This window comes from Poeciliopsis prolifica, unplaced genomic scaffold, assembly GCF_027474105.1.
Source record: "Poeciliopsis prolifica strain line A6 unplaced genomic scaffold, Auburn_PproV2 SCAFFOLD007, whole genome shotgun sequence".
NCBI lineage: Eukaryota > Metazoa > Chordata > Actinopteri > Cyprinodontiformes > Poeciliidae > Poeciliopsis > Poeciliopsis prolifica.
The window spans coordinates 9567808-9585080 of NW_026562382.1; the positions used below are offsets into that span (position 1 = coordinate 9567808).

Here is a 17273-nt window from a genome sequence, read left to right on the forward strand (position 1 = left end):
AATTTCAGATCACAACTGAAACAAAATAAATAAATGGTGTGTGTGTCAGAAACAGCTTATTCAGACGACAAACTCACATAGACTCAAACGCATTTTTCTAAACTGCAATAGCTACACTGTCGGATGCAGAGATATTTGTTGCATCTGCTTTTATGAAGGGGAATCAACTTTGATCTTGTTGATACAGAACTCAGATAAAAGCATAGAGCCTAAGATGCTGGTAAAAGTCCAAACAGAGATTGGTTCTTTTTAAGATGTGCAATACCATCAGTAGTTGTATTCAAGAATGTAGCTGTTATGTGGTGTTGATAATAATCTAACACTGAACTGCTTCACAACCTCCCTTCCACATCCTACAGATGTAAACACATTAGGAGCTGGCATCCAGTCACCCTCCAAACTTGATTTGACAGATCAGATGGGATTATTCACAGGATTTTTTCAAATATAAATGTTCCTTTATTCCTAATTTGTTGACATTACTGCTTGGTTTGCTAGTGCTGAAACACTTTAGCATCTCCAGAACTGAATGCATTTATGATGCTCTGATAAATGATGTGTTGGAACAGGGATGCATCCATGGGTTTTAGGACAGTAGCTCTCAGGGACTGGATTTGGGCACGCCTGTCGTAAACGTGTAAATGAACGTGTAAATGGCTTTGGTGACAGCTAGTTGGAAAAAAGATAGCTTCTTTAATTGAGTTGACCAGGTTAAAGTGATTTAAGGATGTCAAGTACAAACTCCAGCAAAGGCCAAAATTCAAGCATATACATGGCTCTAATTTAATTAACTTAATCAGATTAAGAAATGGTGCACAGCACATTTTAAAGGACTTGGATCAGTATAAAGGACTTAATAAGGTCAACCCTAATGCAATGAAATATTTGAAATATAATAAATAGCAAATTAATGTTTCACATCATAAAGATTTTCATGTGTAACATTATGTCCGTAGCATACTGTATTTCTTACAGTATAAAAATAAATCTTTGCTTCAGTGTTAAATGTCTTTTTTAAAACTTTCTTTATAATTTTATGTACTGCAAAGGCTGAATATCCCAAGATTCCTCCCTAAGTGTTTCCATTTTGATATTTAGTACAACTATGACAGGTCATTAATAAAATACAGCAGTAACACAATAAATTATAGACATGACAAAAAAGAAACACAATGCATGCAAGCAGAAAATACATGCTGTTTCATTGTAACTACATCCAGATTGCTGCAGGAAGGTCAAATGTTTGGATCAATGGCCTAATTTGAAATGTAAAATAACTGAAGACAAAACTTACCTGCATCCCCAAGTCCTTCATCTTAGTCCCTTGCTGGAGGAGCAGGCTGCTCTCCTCTTTTAGGAGTTTCTGTGCAAACTCTGCTGCAGCCTTCTTCTTCTGGGTGAGGAGAGAGGCCCAGACAGCTCTGTACAGCACAGTGTTATCTTCGCTGGGCTTTCCACTGGGGTTATCTATCACCCCTACACGCAAGCCTGGACTGGACTTCTGCACGCACACATACAGCAGCGATATAACTCACACTAATTTCGCAGATTCTCATCTATTCAGAGACAAGAGATGTCATTGACAAAGCACCAGCATGAGAGAGAGTTTTTTCAAATAATTCTCTGATCTTTTTTGCTTTGTGGATTATTAGCTACAAATATGTCATTTAAAATTTATCTGTTTTCATCTTCTTTTTTTTTTAGGAACACAAAGAAAAAACTTTTTCGTAATGGATTTAGTTTAATCAAATTCCAAACTGATAGCATTTCTTTGGTTTATATGCAAAGCATTGATTTTAAATGAACAAGACTTGTTGCCACATCTATGGTAAATTTGCTATCAATGTTAGAATAAATGAAAATATTTATAGAGAAGTAGGATTACCAAAATTGTATTGAAATAAATAAGGTGTGAACAATACTAACTTACCACATGTTTCAAAGCATTAAGCAACAACTTTCGCCCTGAAACCTTCTCAAAATCTGCAACTACCCACATGGTTACAGCAGTCACCCCATCTCCATCTAAAAAACAAAATAATAATTATTCCAAAGACATTTAACTTTCTACAAAGCTCTAGCATCCCACTGTAAAAACTTTTGATCAATCAGAAGGTGATTTTCGATTCCGCCAGTTTATTCCGCCAGAATAAACATTCTATGATGTAGGGCTGAAACAATTAATTGGATTAATTGTGATGAAATGATTACTGACATAATTGACTGATTAATTAAGTGGATTATACAGACTCAGAAACATACAACTTTTTGGAGGAAGAACATACTCATAGAGGAAATTAAGCCAAAACTGTACAAATATATATTATGCTTTTAAGATGAAAAAAAAAAGTCTATAAATATGTACTCCCCAGAACTCCTCAAGTGGCATAGTTCTAGCTTCACCTGGTTAAAATTCTTTTAAAAAAAAGACAAATAAAGAGGTAAATACAAAATCCTGACAAAACCCTTTAAAGGTTGAAGTCCAGGGTAAAATAATAAGATCGCAACCCTCAAGTTCAGAATGAATGTTGGTTAAATCAACCAGTAATAAATATTAAACTAAGTAATCAGCCTGATTTCCAGGAGCAAGAATACTCAATGTATTGGGAAGTGTTGAGCAATTTATAAGACTATTGAGCCACCTTCAGAGTTCTATTGATCGTAGCCACACAGTCAGAAAGTGGGTTTTAGGCTTGTCTGCCAGTCCACAGAAGAAGAAAAGCAATCAGCTTTCACACCCTCGCTGAAGCGACACTCTGAGCCAGAGCAGCAGAAAGCTCTGAGGTGCATTTAGACGGCTGACCAAATGTCATTTAAAGGAGCAAAGAGTTTTCAACCTGTCGGTTTCAACAAAGAGCAGTTATTGTTTTTCATATACCCTTAAAGCAGTGTACACTCATTGTGTTAAGATGTTACTTATGGTTGAGTTTACAGATATTCAATGCATCTACAGTGACCTGCTCCAGCTTCACTTCATGTATCGTAGCCCGAGGAGAAACAATCTCTCAAATGTGTCCCAGATCTATATACACATACAATGGCAACAATATGAAAAGCACTGGTTTCATACCAAACAGTCTGGCTCAGTGGTTTAATCACTGCTGCAAATGCTACATCAGAATGCCTGCCTTGTACTGCATAGTGCAATCTTTATGTCCAGCTGCAGGGATCTGCATTTGGCTAAAAACAATAGTGTGCTGAAAGAAGAAAACCAATCCCATTGCTTACCACCATTTGTGAAATACTTCATCCTTTTAGAGATCACAGCAGTTTTGTCTTTAGACTCCAAGTATGAAAACATAGTTGTGTCCTCCCAATCATCTACAACTGCAAACAAAAGAAATGAATCATGACATAACAGGAATACAGGCAGTGAGCTGATACTAGATGATGTAAAACTGAGGAGTACGATTTACCTGGCGTCCCGGTCAAGTCGAGGTATTTTCGGTCAGTGTTTAAAATGAGAGGATTCATCCTGGGAACCACATTAGCCTGCTCCATTAGATGATCCACCACATCTGAGCTTTCTGTTAACTGACCCTATGAAGATTTTTTTTTTTTAATGCTTATTTTAAAAAATCTGTGTAGTTTATGAAGTGTTTGGTACATGTTTCAGACTTGTAACGCAAACATAAACTGATGTTTATGTAACAATGTGGGAAGATCAAGAATTTGATTTGCGTAAAATTACCAGGATTTGTAATGTAATAGCCTTAAAAACAAGGGAAGCTTTTGGGTGCAAATATATAAACAAATTTGTTTTGACAAATAAATGTTTCTCTTTTTTTGTAAAACTCACATCCAAATCAAAGCTTAAAACTACCATGCAAATCAATGTTTGTTTGATAATCAGTTTAATCTTTTTAAGACAAGTTCATTCTTGTCTCTGCTTCTGTAGTTTTTTGAGGAAACACACGCAGACAAGCCGTCATGGTGCATTTAAATACTACTTGTAAACTACAAAATATGCAATAAAATATTAACTGCTTGTTGTTTTAGAAAACTTAATTGGCTCACTCATTTCTTTTTTTTCATCCTGACAGGCTGCAGCATTTGGCCACTGAACAATACACACCAAGGCTTTTCATTGAAAGCTGGAGAAATGTTTCCATCTGTCCATAAATATTAGCAACAAGCAAAAATTGAAAGCATAGCACTTAATACAAACTGACCAGATAAGGAATCCAAGCTGCCCTTTGCTATATTGCACACATATATAAGGCAATGATGCTTAAAATTAAATGCATTATCCAGGTTTGGTGGTACCATTTTTCATTTCCAAATTATTTTACTGAATGAAAGGAAGAAATCTGATTTAAACATCATAAATTTTGTTCTCTTTGTTTTAATAAAATTTTGCTGCAGTGTTGTTCATCTACCCTTAAATCTAATGAAAAAAGTACATTAGGCAGAAAATACAGTAGGCTCAAAATCCAAACTTGTGTTTCTATTGGGGACAAAAAAAATAATATCATCATGAGCTCAAAACTGACCAGCTGCATCATAAAAGGTGAACTTAATATTGAAGGTCTGCCCAACATAGAATCACCTACAAACATAGCTACAAAGGGAAAAATCAATCTTCATCAATGCATTTGTTATTTCATGATGTAATATTTTTTCTGTGTTATATTGCCAAGCAACTCTTATAAATAACTTCAGTAAATTTAAAGTGCAACACTCTTCCTAAGTTTTTTGATAACAGTGAGCAATGAATCTTTTATAATCAATTTGGAAAGAATCATGTCATTTACGAGTGCTACTTAAATGCATTTTCTTATGACTCTATGTGTTTACTCATTACTCTAAAAGTACTACCTCATGATATGAAAGGGTTTTATATACTGAATATCAAGAGTGAGTCATACCGTAAAGACTGCTCTCTGAAAGGCAGCAGTGGTGTCCATTATGCGCTGTAGGATTATGGTCTCCAGCTCTTCTGGGTCCATCTCGTCTGGGTTCAGAGGAACTCCATTAAATAATGCCAGAGGCAAGGCACCCAGCCCACTCTTCCTGTAGAAGAGAGCACCGTCCTGGGGCAAAGAAAATGTTTACTGAAAATCTGACTGTTGCCATTCATTAATTATGGATTGAAGCTACCAACTATTTTATCATTTCAAATTTGTTTCCTACCTTTCTTTTGTAATCATATTCAGAATCGGATCCCAGAATCCTTTCTTGATTGGCTTTTGGGTATTTCTTCTTCATGTACGCAGATATTGTGTCAGCAGATAATGTTTCCCCCACATCTACTTTGTTGTATATCTGCAAGTGGTGTTTAAACAGTTCAGACCTCACTGTCAGTGTCCTTGGATGTCTCCCACTGTCAATAATTTCTAGCCCTCTCTAAAAGAGCTAATAGCCAAGGTAAAACTACGTTTATTGATCTTGTCAAAAATGCTTCAGAACTACAGGATAAGACAAAGCACTATAAAGCAATAAACCTCAGAGGAACAGGTAGATATGAGCTGGCAGGAAACACTTGCTAAAACACGAGATTTATATGTTTGATATACTTACTGAGACTATAGACATCACGGCCTGGGATAAATCATACTCGTCTGCTATGTAATTCAGCAGCCGGTAAAATCCCACTCCTGCATCTGAGAAGCCATCAATCTCATCTTTGGTGTTGACAACAAACACAAATCCAATTCTATAGGAGCAAGGGACAAAACAAGTATTCAATTTGCAGGTGAGATGAGAATCACTACCTAGTAAAGATTATAAAATGCTGAGAGCAGACCACATAAAAATGTGGAGAAATGTGAGAAATGACAGCACTAACCTCAGGGGGATTTTATGCTTGTAGAAAAGCTCTGCGAGTTTCACCAGCTCAACAGTTTCTTCCTGCAGTGGATCTAAAAACAGAACCTAACAACACAGGGATCAACTTTAACAAAAAGAAACAAGAAACTGAAAACAGATCACTCTGAGGCAATATAATATCAACTTTAAGTTTTAATTCATTTCCTTGCATTGCATTCATCTGTGTTAACCTATATTTTGCACAAAGAAAAGCACAATTTAGTTAGTTCTCACCAGGTTAAAGAAATTACGTCTGATCTGTCGGATGACGCCAGGAAAGGTGGCTCTGAGAAGTTCCTGCACACTTGCTGGCCAGCTGCGGTACACCTGGTCATTTTCAATGTCGTTCATCCACTGGAAAACACATAAATATTAAGCTTCAATGTTTCAAAGGGCTTCAGATTAATTCAATTTTAGTCAAATATCCAATTCATACCCAGATTGTGGCACTTCATCCAACCTCCATCTACTTAGTATCCACAAAGAAACAATTTCACTCCCATATACTGAATTATTGTGCTTATTTTTGTATCTGTAATTAGGCATATACAACTTATTTGCGTTTCATGTCTTGCATCATAGATTCAATTTTGGGCCAATCAATTTGTAAGAAATACGACTGATTAAACCCTGATCAAAATAATCAAAATATCTCAGAGGTAAGTCGTGGAAAATTAGGCAATGATTGTAAGAATTTCAGTAAAATCATCATAAAGGCACTATGAAATCATGCATGCTTGGTTAGATGTGTCCTGTCACAAACCGCTCCACTGGGCACCTATAAAGGGTTGGGTACGGCACAACCAAAGATAAAAATTTTTTAAAATGGCTAAATGCAAATTAACAAATATACTGCAACTGCAGATTACTAAAGATGTTTGTTTATTCTACAAAGTAGAGAGTATGCTATAAAAAGGTATTTGCTCCTTTAACGGTTTCTTTTTGTCAAGAGTGGGGAACCTTCCAAGTGAGTGACTTGCTAACCAAAATTACTCCAAGAGAGTACTGACTCTCTTCCAAGAGAAGCACTGCAAGCTTTACTTGCTTTACTTACTTGTTAAAGCCAGTTCATGACTCAACACTGAGAGAAAAAATGATCAAAAAGTACTAGACATGAAAGAGTTCCTGGATGAAAACTAGTGCTGATTAGAATTAAACAGTCTTGTCTCAAATTTACTGAAATACATTTTGACAATCCCCAAGATTATGTGTTGTGAAATAGTAAATGACGAGGCATCATTTTATAGCTTGTATGAAACTGAAACAACATTTAATCTGGATGATTTACAGTATTTTATGCAACCATAAATTCTGCTCTCCAGACCAAAATGCTCGACGGTAATGTCTGGTCATCAGTTTATGACCTTAAGCTCAAGTGCATTGGGGTTCCCTATGGAGTGACTACAAAAAGTCTCGACTTAAATTCAGTTGAGACGCCTTGACTCTACTGTACATTCAGGTTTGAAAATCCTTTGGAGTGGCTCAATTAAAACAACTTAAGAATGAACAGTCCATTTTTCCAGAAGAACAAAAATGGTTTATTAGTCTCTATTGTTATTCCAACTGTAGTTACCAAAGTTGGAATAACCAGTTATCAAGTGTACTCTTTGAACCCTGTATAATTTCAGTAACAACAACATTTAATTTCCCTTTGGGATCAATAAAGTATTTCTGAATCAAATTGAGTAACACTATCAAGTTTTCAGTGACGGAACTCTACAAATTCAAGTGCAAACAAAAAAAATTATTAAATGTAGAAAAGGGGTATGTTTTTGTCACAGAGCATAAAGCAGACAGAGGAAGCAATTTCAGAAAGAATATATTTTCTCAGTTTCTTCCAAGTTAAAAAAAGTTTCAAGCGGCCTTTTGTAACTAAGTATTCTCATGACAAAACTAATTCACACCCCGATCTAAGACCATGAGGAAAAGAGCACCTTCAGAGTTGATCTGACAAGACAGGTGACGGGGCAGAAGAATTATTAGGCTGGGCAGGACTCACCATTATAGCTGGATGTCGGATATCTAAGGCATAGCTGTCATCCACTGTGTTCACAGGTAACCTAAGCAGCTTGGCCTGATGTTCTCCCTTAATGCCCAAGTTATGAAGCCCCTCTAAGACCTTGGCCTCTCCTCTGAGGATGTCTAATATACTAAAAGCATAAAAAAATGGTGGTTAGTTATTTTTTGTTTTACTTTGCTAGTGGATTTGTATAGACTTTGAAGCTTGTTGTAGAGTTAGGCTATGTCCATGTTTTACCTGAAAGGGTTGTGGACGTCTAGATCAATGTGTAGTCCATTTATAAAGAGCTCCCCATCTCCTGGCTGGATGCCCATTGTCTCACCAAGATGCTGTAAAACAAAGTTGAAGTGTTATTTTACTGTGAGTTTAATAAAAGGAAAGATCTGGGCAAAATTGTGCTTTTTCCTCCTCCCTTTTCACAGAAAACTATGTGAAAGAATGTGTTTGTGATTATATTTGTTTAATCGAGCGAATAAACTGGTAGATAAAAAAAAAAAATCTTGATGTTATTGTTTTTAAAAGTTAACTTCTAAAAGCATCACCAGGGAAGGGGTTTGAGTTTAGCCTTTTGCTAAACAGCCTTTAGACAGGATAGTGGCTCCTTTTAAATATAACATTGTTTTGTGTCTTGTCTCACTCAATAAAAATCTGCACTCAAAGGAAAATTATATTCATCAGTCAAAAGCCAAACTTATTAGTAATGTTCCCTTCACAGTGGAGTCAAAATATTCCAGTCTCATGCATAAAAGAGTGCACAGCTTTCACACTAAAACTTGGCGTACAGAAAAATTTAGAAAAGTGCAGTGAGCAAAAACATCAGATGTATAAAGCCATGCGCCTGTACGTGGCCGTGCACCTTTACTTTATAAATCATAATTTGCGGGAAATAGAGGGCAGCTGCTGGTCCGCCCTGTTGCCACCCACAAATGCATATGTAAATTTGTATAAATATCCGGACGTCTGCTACCATGTGCAGCAATAACCATGGCAACGTCCTTATTTGAAGCAGTATAAGTATTTATAATAATAATAATTATATATTTTATTTAAAAGGTGCTTTGAGGACACATAATGTCACCTCACAAAAATAAAAATGCATTTTAAAGGAAAAAAAACAAATTAAAAAAACTAAAACTAAATAGATCCTGCAAATGCCTGTTTGAACAGTAAACACGTTCAGCCGGGATTTAAAGACAGACAGCATGTCAGAGTCCTATGAGTGGGGAATGTGGACGCTTATAATAGTACAGTGCTTTATGTCTATAAGGCGCATTCACAAAGCGGGTGACTCAACTGAAGGATGACAGCAGCCGGACCGGTACCAGTCTTTAAGTTTTGCTCAGAGCTCCAGGATGATCAGTATGGGCAATCTAAACACTCATAAACCATCATCAACATTTCCCAGCAGATCAAAATGATCTCTGAACAAATCCTCCCTCTGAATCCTTCCATTCCTTCCATTGTTGATGTTACAAAAAACTAATTTAACTGTCGTTTAATGAAGGTCCAACCAAGGACTGGATTTGCAAATTAGTCTGTGGCTAGAAAACCTACACACAAAACGCCATGTTTTTCTGTTTTGCACATGCAACACTGTTCAATGTGCTCTCCTTGATTAAATTTGAATAGAAATCAATTAAAATCCTACTTCCCAAAAAGGTTTTCCAACACTTTTTTTCCAGCTAGCTCTTTGCTAGGTATCCTTATACAATGTGTATGTGCACAGAATGTGACAATCTGTTTCCAAACAGATTTTCCAAACATGGGAGGATTTTTTCACCTCCATCATCAGTTTCAGCCTTCCTGTAGAGAAGGTATGGGATGGTTTTCAGTATTGATATGTACCAAAGTTTTGAAACCACTGAAATCTTTCATCACAGCATCCCTATGACTTTATGTTTTTTTGTCAGTTTTGGGCTTTATGATGTGCACAGCCGAGGCACTGCCAGTAGCATTACAGTAAATTTCTTGGTGCGCTGCCGGTCCAATGTCATCGTGTTGAGAATGCAGTTTTGGTGCAATGACAGTGCCGCCACTTCTAAAATCAAATTTCCCAATAACTGATCAATGAAGCTCCATGCAGGTCACCTGTCATGCTACCTGGGCAGATGCATCACAATGATTTCACCAAGGAAAACTCTTTTTAAGACTCTCCGAAGGCGGATTTTTACTTTTGTGGTGCAGTTTTAGTCCAGTGGACAGGGGATACGAGATCTTTAAAACTGATCTTTTAAGAAGAAAATATGTGGAAAGATTTGAATACATGAAGGAAAGAAGAAAAATGTAAACAAGACCTTTAAAGAGAATAACGATAAGAAGTTAAATTATAGAATAAAAGCTTGTTAAATAAAATTCTGTGCATGACAGACAGATGTTATTGAAACCACCTGCATTCTCATGCAGAAACATTGCTTATAATTTCACACCTTTTGGTTCTTCTCAATTTCTTTTCTCATTTCCTGTTTTACTGCCACTCTTGTCAGTGATCTGTGGGAACAGTAAAACATGTACAGTCACCATCAGCTTTTAACACATCCCCAGCCAGCTGTAAAATGCCAGTTTTAATCTCCAAAAACCTGTGGGCCCTCAAGTTGGTGCCTTTGCAGCACACTGCCAGTAAACACCCAACTCTTACTCAGCAACTTCTGTTGTTTTTACAAGCTGCCTGAGCCAAAACACGCATACATCAAGAAAAGCTGATTAGATCTCTGTATAAGAGAACTGTATAAATGTATATTTATATGTCCCAAGAAGGAAACAGAAGGTACTGATTAAGAAATAAAAAAGGTTTATATCAGAAATATTTCATGTGCACTTTAACAAGCATTGATAATGCTTAGACTTGCAATATGTAACCGAGAGTGAGGATGGGATATGGATTTTGGAACAATACCAATGCCGCTCAACCAGACAAAGGAAGAAACAACACAAATTTTCTTACCTTGCTCTGCTTGGAAAGTTTTGACTGAGGTCTCGCATGACCTTTAAAGCATCAAACTTTGGCACAGACATGATTCTAGCAGCAGCCTGAAAACTTAAATCTGGAGAAAATGGCAAAAAGAGAATGAAACAATGTATTCAAACAAGTAACAATGAGCAATAAATGTCATTACAGCCAAAATAATGAATATTTCATTAATGAATTGTTTTAGAAACAATAAGAATAATGATGGCTTCTTAATTTTAATCGCGTCAATAGTGTTTGTTACCATTTTATTGAGTGTTTCCAATGTATGATAACTGAAACCAATAACAGATTCATAAAAACACTTCCGCCTATCACCTTGCATCTCCCAAACTTTGAGAGGGGCCATGTCGTTGGTACTTTCCAGCAGATGTTTTCGAAGTTCGCCAAGTTGTTCCTGGAGCTCAGGGTGAGATGTTCTAAAGGCAGGCAGAGGAAGATTGAGCACACTTATTTGTTAAGTAGCTGTTTCATTGCTTTGCCGAGCATCTTTTAGCTTTTACAACTTTAAACAATTTTATGTGCTGACACGGTTCTTCCACCTCTCGATATCAGTCTTTGCCTTCTTCACATTAAAAAGCCTCCAAGTCAGTGACGTTTACGGCTTCTATGCTATAAATGGATACCTTTAATCTCATCTAACATTTTCAATCAATTTAAATCTGGTAGTGCAGAAGACCACTCTAGGACATTTCAGAATTTCTCAGGAAATTGGAGGTGTGCTTGGGATCACTGCCTTGCTGAAAGGTCATGTCAGAAGCAAATAAGGGATGATATTTATCATCCTAAGATTTAACTATGTTTTATTGTTACTTAAGGCCATGAACACTGTGAAATAGACTTAAAAACAACTCAAAATCATCCAACTCCAGCACTAAATTGAAGTTGAGTAAGTGAAAAAAAAATCTTCAAAAAATTACTGTTATAGAAAGAATGTCATCCATTCAAACTGAAAGGAGCGCCATATCAAAAAATTTGTTTTTTTGGAAAAAAAATAAACACATTTTATGTATCATTAAAATAAATGGAGGTGTTTATTATTTCTGTCAGTAACTGTAATTATTATAACCAAACCACATTCAGCAAAATCAACAGAAAATGAAACTGATTAAACATGTAGCGCTGCTAATGATACAGTTTTGCACTTACCTTAATGTTCCAAATAAGAAACCTTGTACTTCATCATTCTCATCATCCTCAGCATTTATAACCGTTTTTGAATCTATAATATGACAGATATGACCCAAATTAGCATAGACAGCAGGATTCAGTTCACACTGCATAAGAAGAAGCTTACTTACCTTTAACTTTGGTGTCATCCACAGCTTTGTATTCTGTGCTTTTGATGGCCAACTCTACACCATATCCTGATAAAAACACCTTTTGAGGTTTTGGTTTCTGAATCAAAGAAAACATATTGGTTTGTTTTAACATTTTTCTTTCAAATTATTGTAATAATCATCAACACCTAAAAGGCTGCCGCAAGGGCTGCTTTGTAGACCTGTCAAAATACATAATTACATCAAAATTATAGCTTCTCACAGTGGTGCCCAATTTTTTTTGCCAAGTGGGGCAAAACTGTAAAGATCAAAACGAAAACAAAAGATCTACTGACTGTTTTCATCCTATAAACAAAGCATGCAATAATTATAATCAAACAAAGATTCTGTAAAATACTATACATGTAAAACACATTTGCTTTATAAAAAATAATTACATTTTTTATTTTTTAACTGAACTACTTTTTATCTTGTTGGTTAACAATATTTGTTCTAATTCAATTCTGATCTAGAGATCAAATTTAATGAATGAATGTCCCCCAGTCTGTATTCTAGCAAAAGTCACTTGATGCTTGTGATCCAACTTTCAACACAATTCAAATGAAAGCAAAAAATACACGGCTAGTAGAAAAAGGATTCAACGAAAAAGAAATTTCGTTGAATCCTGTTCAATGACAATAAATGCTATTCTATTCTATTCTTCTAATCATATCCAACATTTTCAACTTGAAGGGCATAATATAAATTTACAAAAAAATAATGCCATTCTGAACCATGGTTGAGGGTCAAACAAAATTATCCCAAGGGCTAATGAAGTCCCCAGGCTTCACTTTGACAATATTTCATTTACAATGTTCATTGTCAACATGCAGAGTGATGTTAAATTTATATCTGCTCCTGTAAAAGTAACATGAACATGTAAATGTGAATACACACAATCTTGCCAGTTATGATTTGAAAAATGATACTTTTATTGTTGCATATAACCTCAATTTCTGTACTTTACTTTTTTATTTTTAAGTTTATGGTTTTCAATGTTCTAAAATCTAAAAACAAAATTTTGTTTTAATCTCACAGGCAAATAGTATTTAGAAGGAACGTATATTACATATGTATTGTTTTCCTCCAAAAGACGCTAAAAATTATTCTATTGCATGGCAATAAATATTATATTCAGGTGGGCTTTCGTCAACATTTTAAATGTCAGAAAGGGTGCATTTATCACATCTAATATCACCCAGTAATACAAAGGAAAATTTGTCATTAGCCTGTTAATTACGGAATTAGTATTTCTTAGAGAAAACAAGTAGCTAAAAAACGTCATTGTTAATGTTATGTGAGAATCATGCACAATAAGTGACTGTTTAAACAGACCAAGTTTAAGCACTTCAGGGGCAAAAAAGACAAACATGGACATTTAGCTTTGTTTACATGCAAGCATATTAAATATACATGCAAAGTGATGACAGCTGCTCTAAGCTACTTTCCAACTAATAAAAACGGAATATTAGTACGTTTAATGTTACAAATTGTTACAAAAAGCAAAAAATAAACTTGTGCAAAAAATAAACTACAGCTAAATGAATTATTTTACAATTCAAGGAGCAAGTGAAACATAAAAACTACACTCTTCTAAATAATACTACTTGGAAAACAGTCTTTGTTAATTTGTCTTGAATGTTGGTCCAATGGCCATGGACAATAACTAATGTTAAGTAGAAAAAAATTATCCAACTACTCACCGCTACAAAATGCCGCAAAACATACATAAGCTTGCCGTCTTGTGCCTTCTCCACCAGCACCTTATGAAACAAGTTGAACTTCTTGGTTCCGATTTCAGCATAGAGAATCACAACAGTCATATCAGTTTTGTTGACTGCTGGATATATGTGATCATTCTTATACAAGTATGGTTTTGGCCTGCAAACATTTCAGAAAGTTGGACAAAAAATAAGATTTCTGAGTCAGAGCATCCCTCAGGAAAATAAAAAGAGTTGCTTTCCTATTCTCTACTTTGTTCATTTTATCATCAAAAACAGCTGCAGTCCACTGTACCTGCCTGCTGCCTCCTTAAGGAGCTTCTTGATGTCCTTGGTGCTGCAGCTATGTTGACCATGAATCGAGACAAAGGCAGGACAAGCCTCAGGCGGGGGCTCATCACTGGCTATCTGTTCAAAACACCACAAAGATTAGCCTTGACAATTAAATCGTTATATAACTAAAAAAAAAAGTATAAGAAATTATTAAATAAGAGCTTCTCTTTCCATAATTCTTCAACAAAAATCTTTACAGCATGTATGAAACAAACTTCATTTTATTCCTCAGTGTTTTCTACAATACCAATCTCTGACTAACTACCTCGTCAGTGAACACCTAAAGAATTTGCCTAATGTTGTTCTCAATAACCACAACAAAACTGAAGAATAACCAAAAGCTAGATCAACTGCTTCAAGAAGCTCTTTATTTATTGTGTTCATTCTCACTTCAACAGTCTGGAGCAGAACAGATTAGAAGACTGAGTTTTAAACAAGCCAAATCTCCTTAAAAATGCTGAGTAACAATATTTTTATCATGTGCACCTAAACTGATATGCCTGTGTCTAATTCCTTTGTCACCAGAAACTGCATTTTTCATCAGATGTTTGAGAATGTTTTAATGTATTTTTGTTCATTTTAGTTTATACAACACCTCTCAGAGTGTCCTCCTTTGTTTTCTGTTCACTGTATATGTATTTTTTGGAAATTATTATTGGTTTTAAACTGAAGACAAAAACAATATTCCAATGTCTTCAACTAAAGTTTTTACCAACTAAAGTTTTTTTTATTTTTTCACCAGAAATTAATATGGCTTTCTGTCATACCAAGCCTAGCTTTGATCAATTAAATACAACTTGACTGAAAAAATGCTTAATTGCAGTTAAATGAAAGCACCAACAGGCCATGCCAAAAAAATCAAAACAACAATAAAATCACAATAAAAAAACACAACGTAAAATGAACATCAGCAATAATATTCTAAAGCAATCCTTACCTGTTGAGATGCATGGACAGCTGGTGAGTAAGACCGCATAGCCAGAGCATATCTGAGGAGGTTCACTTGAAGATGTGTGAGAAACTGAGCTGCCTTTTTGATGATCAAGTTATAATATGAGCGCACGGATTCTAAAAAAAATTAATTAAATAAAAAAAATCAAGATAAATAGCTGAATCCTAAATCTGTTGCAATGATGTCGACTTTTAAAGAAACATTTTTAGAACACAAACCTCCTTGCTTGTAAACAGTGAGTTCCTTTACAGTGTCAACAAAGTTCCAGAACTTTTCATTTCCGTCTTCTCCAATAAACTCACTGCGTCATTGAAAGAGGTCATTAATTAAAATACATAAAGCTCAGTCAATAATTGCAATTTTTTCAGATAACATAAGCTATATATTTCAGGAATGACAGTCTTCCACTTCTGATTTTTTACACCACAAACATGACTTTCAGCAGAGATCTTTGTTCCTGTCATAGGTGATTTGCTCCAGACAGACAAGGGTCATTATGAGATTCCCACTAATTGATAACTTCAAGTAAGAACACTGTAATTTTACAGCCTCATATTATGTAACAAAAATTTTGGGCAAAAGCAATTAATTTTGCTTTTACTTAAAGCACAAATACAAATATGATTCCAAGTGATGTTAAAATAATAACATAGTCAAACAGTTCTGTTATAACACTTATTACTCTTTTTAATATGACATGTACAAAAAAGTTAAATCTACATATAAAATATGTTTTTGTCACTGTGCTTTTTATAGAGTAACACAGAGAAAACTCTAATAGTGACATTAACTTAATTAGGTTGCTTTTCTTAATGCATAAGGAGATTTAAGCTGAATTGAGACAACCAACTATTCACACATATAGCCATACTTGACAGCAATTTAAAATTTCCAAATAAAATAGCAAGAATACTTTTGAATTGTGGGAGGAAATATAACCCGGAGAAAATAGATGCACAGAGAGGTCTTGAATTTGAACCCAGGAATGTCTCGATGCAACACAAACCCAAAGCAATCATATTTAATAAAAAAATACATATATAGATATTTCCTATTTGTATCAGCTATATTTTTTCTAAAGATGGGTTTAATAAGAAGTTAGCTGCCAAATTGTTTTGTTTAACCTTTTGAGTGTTCAGTTGATATTTAAAATCAATCTAATGAATTGATATTATTTTTATCATCTGTCTGCGTTGACAGAAAACAAATAACAAAATCACATAAAAGATTATATCACTACCGAAAAGTACAAGGCTTTTATTTGAGATTTCAAAGTGCAATAGATCCTATTTATGACACATTTATCCAGATTTCCGTATGTGTTCCCACAAATGTACCTTGTCTCCAGGAGGAAAGGGGTCATGCTCCACTTGGCTTTGAGGCTGGCCGTGACGCCTTTGGGAGCTGCTATACCCTGATGTATGTTCAGCAGCAGCAGTGACAGCAGTAAAACCTTCTTCATTGTCACGGAGGAACATGAATCTAACAGGGGCAAACACATTTCCGTTAGCACAGCTCGTTAGTCTTTGAAAAAGTGCCTGTCAGTGCCACGTAGGTATTAGCTAACAAAAAAAAGAAAACACTACTAACACGGTGAAGTGTACAAACTTAAACTCGGTAAGACCTGGGTTTTATTCTCTGGGTTTTTATCAACACCAGAGAGGTTCAGTGACATGTATGGAGTTATACTTGTAATGATAAAATGACTCCTACATTCAGGGAACAGAGTGAAGTTTACCCAGCTGCAGGCTGAAAACGAGCAGCGTTAACTCTGAAAGTAATAAACTGACGAACAAAGACAACAATTTTCGTTTATTACAGTGCACTTTACGACTGTCACTGCTATTATCGATCATAAACATAAACTGAGTCTCACCCGCTGGTGATGCTGACCGCTTCCATACAAGCAAGGGGGCTTCACGTTGGTATTTTGGGAAGCTAGCTGGAAAAGGCTAGCGAGGAACTGGGCTTGTGTGATACGCTACTCGCGTAAGCCGTTATTCGTATTTAGACCGATGTAAAAAATAAAAATAAATAAATATCACACTGTTATTTTCAAGCACTTAAAACAAATTAGTCCAGAGAATTGAAAAGGCTGATAGTAGATGTATGATTAAATAAAAACGTATAAAAATGTGAGGAATTTTCCGGCACA

General features: G+C 35.4%; 1 protein-coding gene across 4 annotated transcripts in view; it reads right to left on the reverse strand.

Moving 5' to 3' along the window:
• Positions 1–17068, reverse strand: part of uggt2 (UDP-glucose glycoprotein glucosyltransferase 2) — a 40949-nt gene extending 23881 nt beyond the window's left edge. For all 4 annotated transcript variants that reach the window (XR_008606105.1, XR_008606104.1, XM_055031434.1 and 1 more), the window contains exons 1-22: positions 16995–17068; positions 16456–16600; positions 15337–15419; positions 15104–15234; positions 14129–14241; positions 13816–13993; positions 12095–12191; positions 11943–12015; positions 11112–11212; positions 10770–10869; positions 10255–10315; positions 8066–8157; positions 7808–7958; positions 6043–6162; positions 5789–5874; positions 5521–5656; positions 5134–5265; positions 4869–5033; positions 3417–3540; positions 3229–3327; positions 1931–2025; positions 1295–1501 (exon numbers count right to left, since the gene is read on the reverse strand). Coding sequence is in view for 2 of the 4 variants with exons in the window: in XM_055031434.1 (XP_054887409.1) it covers positions 1295–1501; positions 1931–2025; positions 3229–3327; positions 3417–3540; positions 4869–5033; positions 5134–5265; positions 5521–5656; positions 5789–5874; positions 6043–6162; positions 7808–7958; positions 8066–8157; positions 10255–10315; positions 10770–10869; positions 11112–11212; positions 11943–12015; positions 12095–12191; positions 13816–13993; positions 14129–14241; positions 15104–15234; positions 15337–15419; positions 16456–16580 (2469 nt within the window). In the remaining 2 variants the exon portion in view is untranslated. The remainder of the gene's footprint in view (positions 1–1294; positions 1502–1930; positions 2026–3228; positions 3328–3416; positions 3541–4868; positions 5034–5133; positions 5266–5520; positions 5657–5788; positions 5875–6042; positions 6163–7807; positions 7959–8065; positions 8158–10254; positions 10316–10769; positions 10870–11111; positions 11213–11942; positions 12016–12094; positions 12192–13815; positions 13994–14128; positions 14242–15103; positions 15235–15336; positions 15420–16455; positions 16601–16994) is intronic.
• Between the last annotated feature and the right edge of the window lie 205 nt (positions 17069–17273).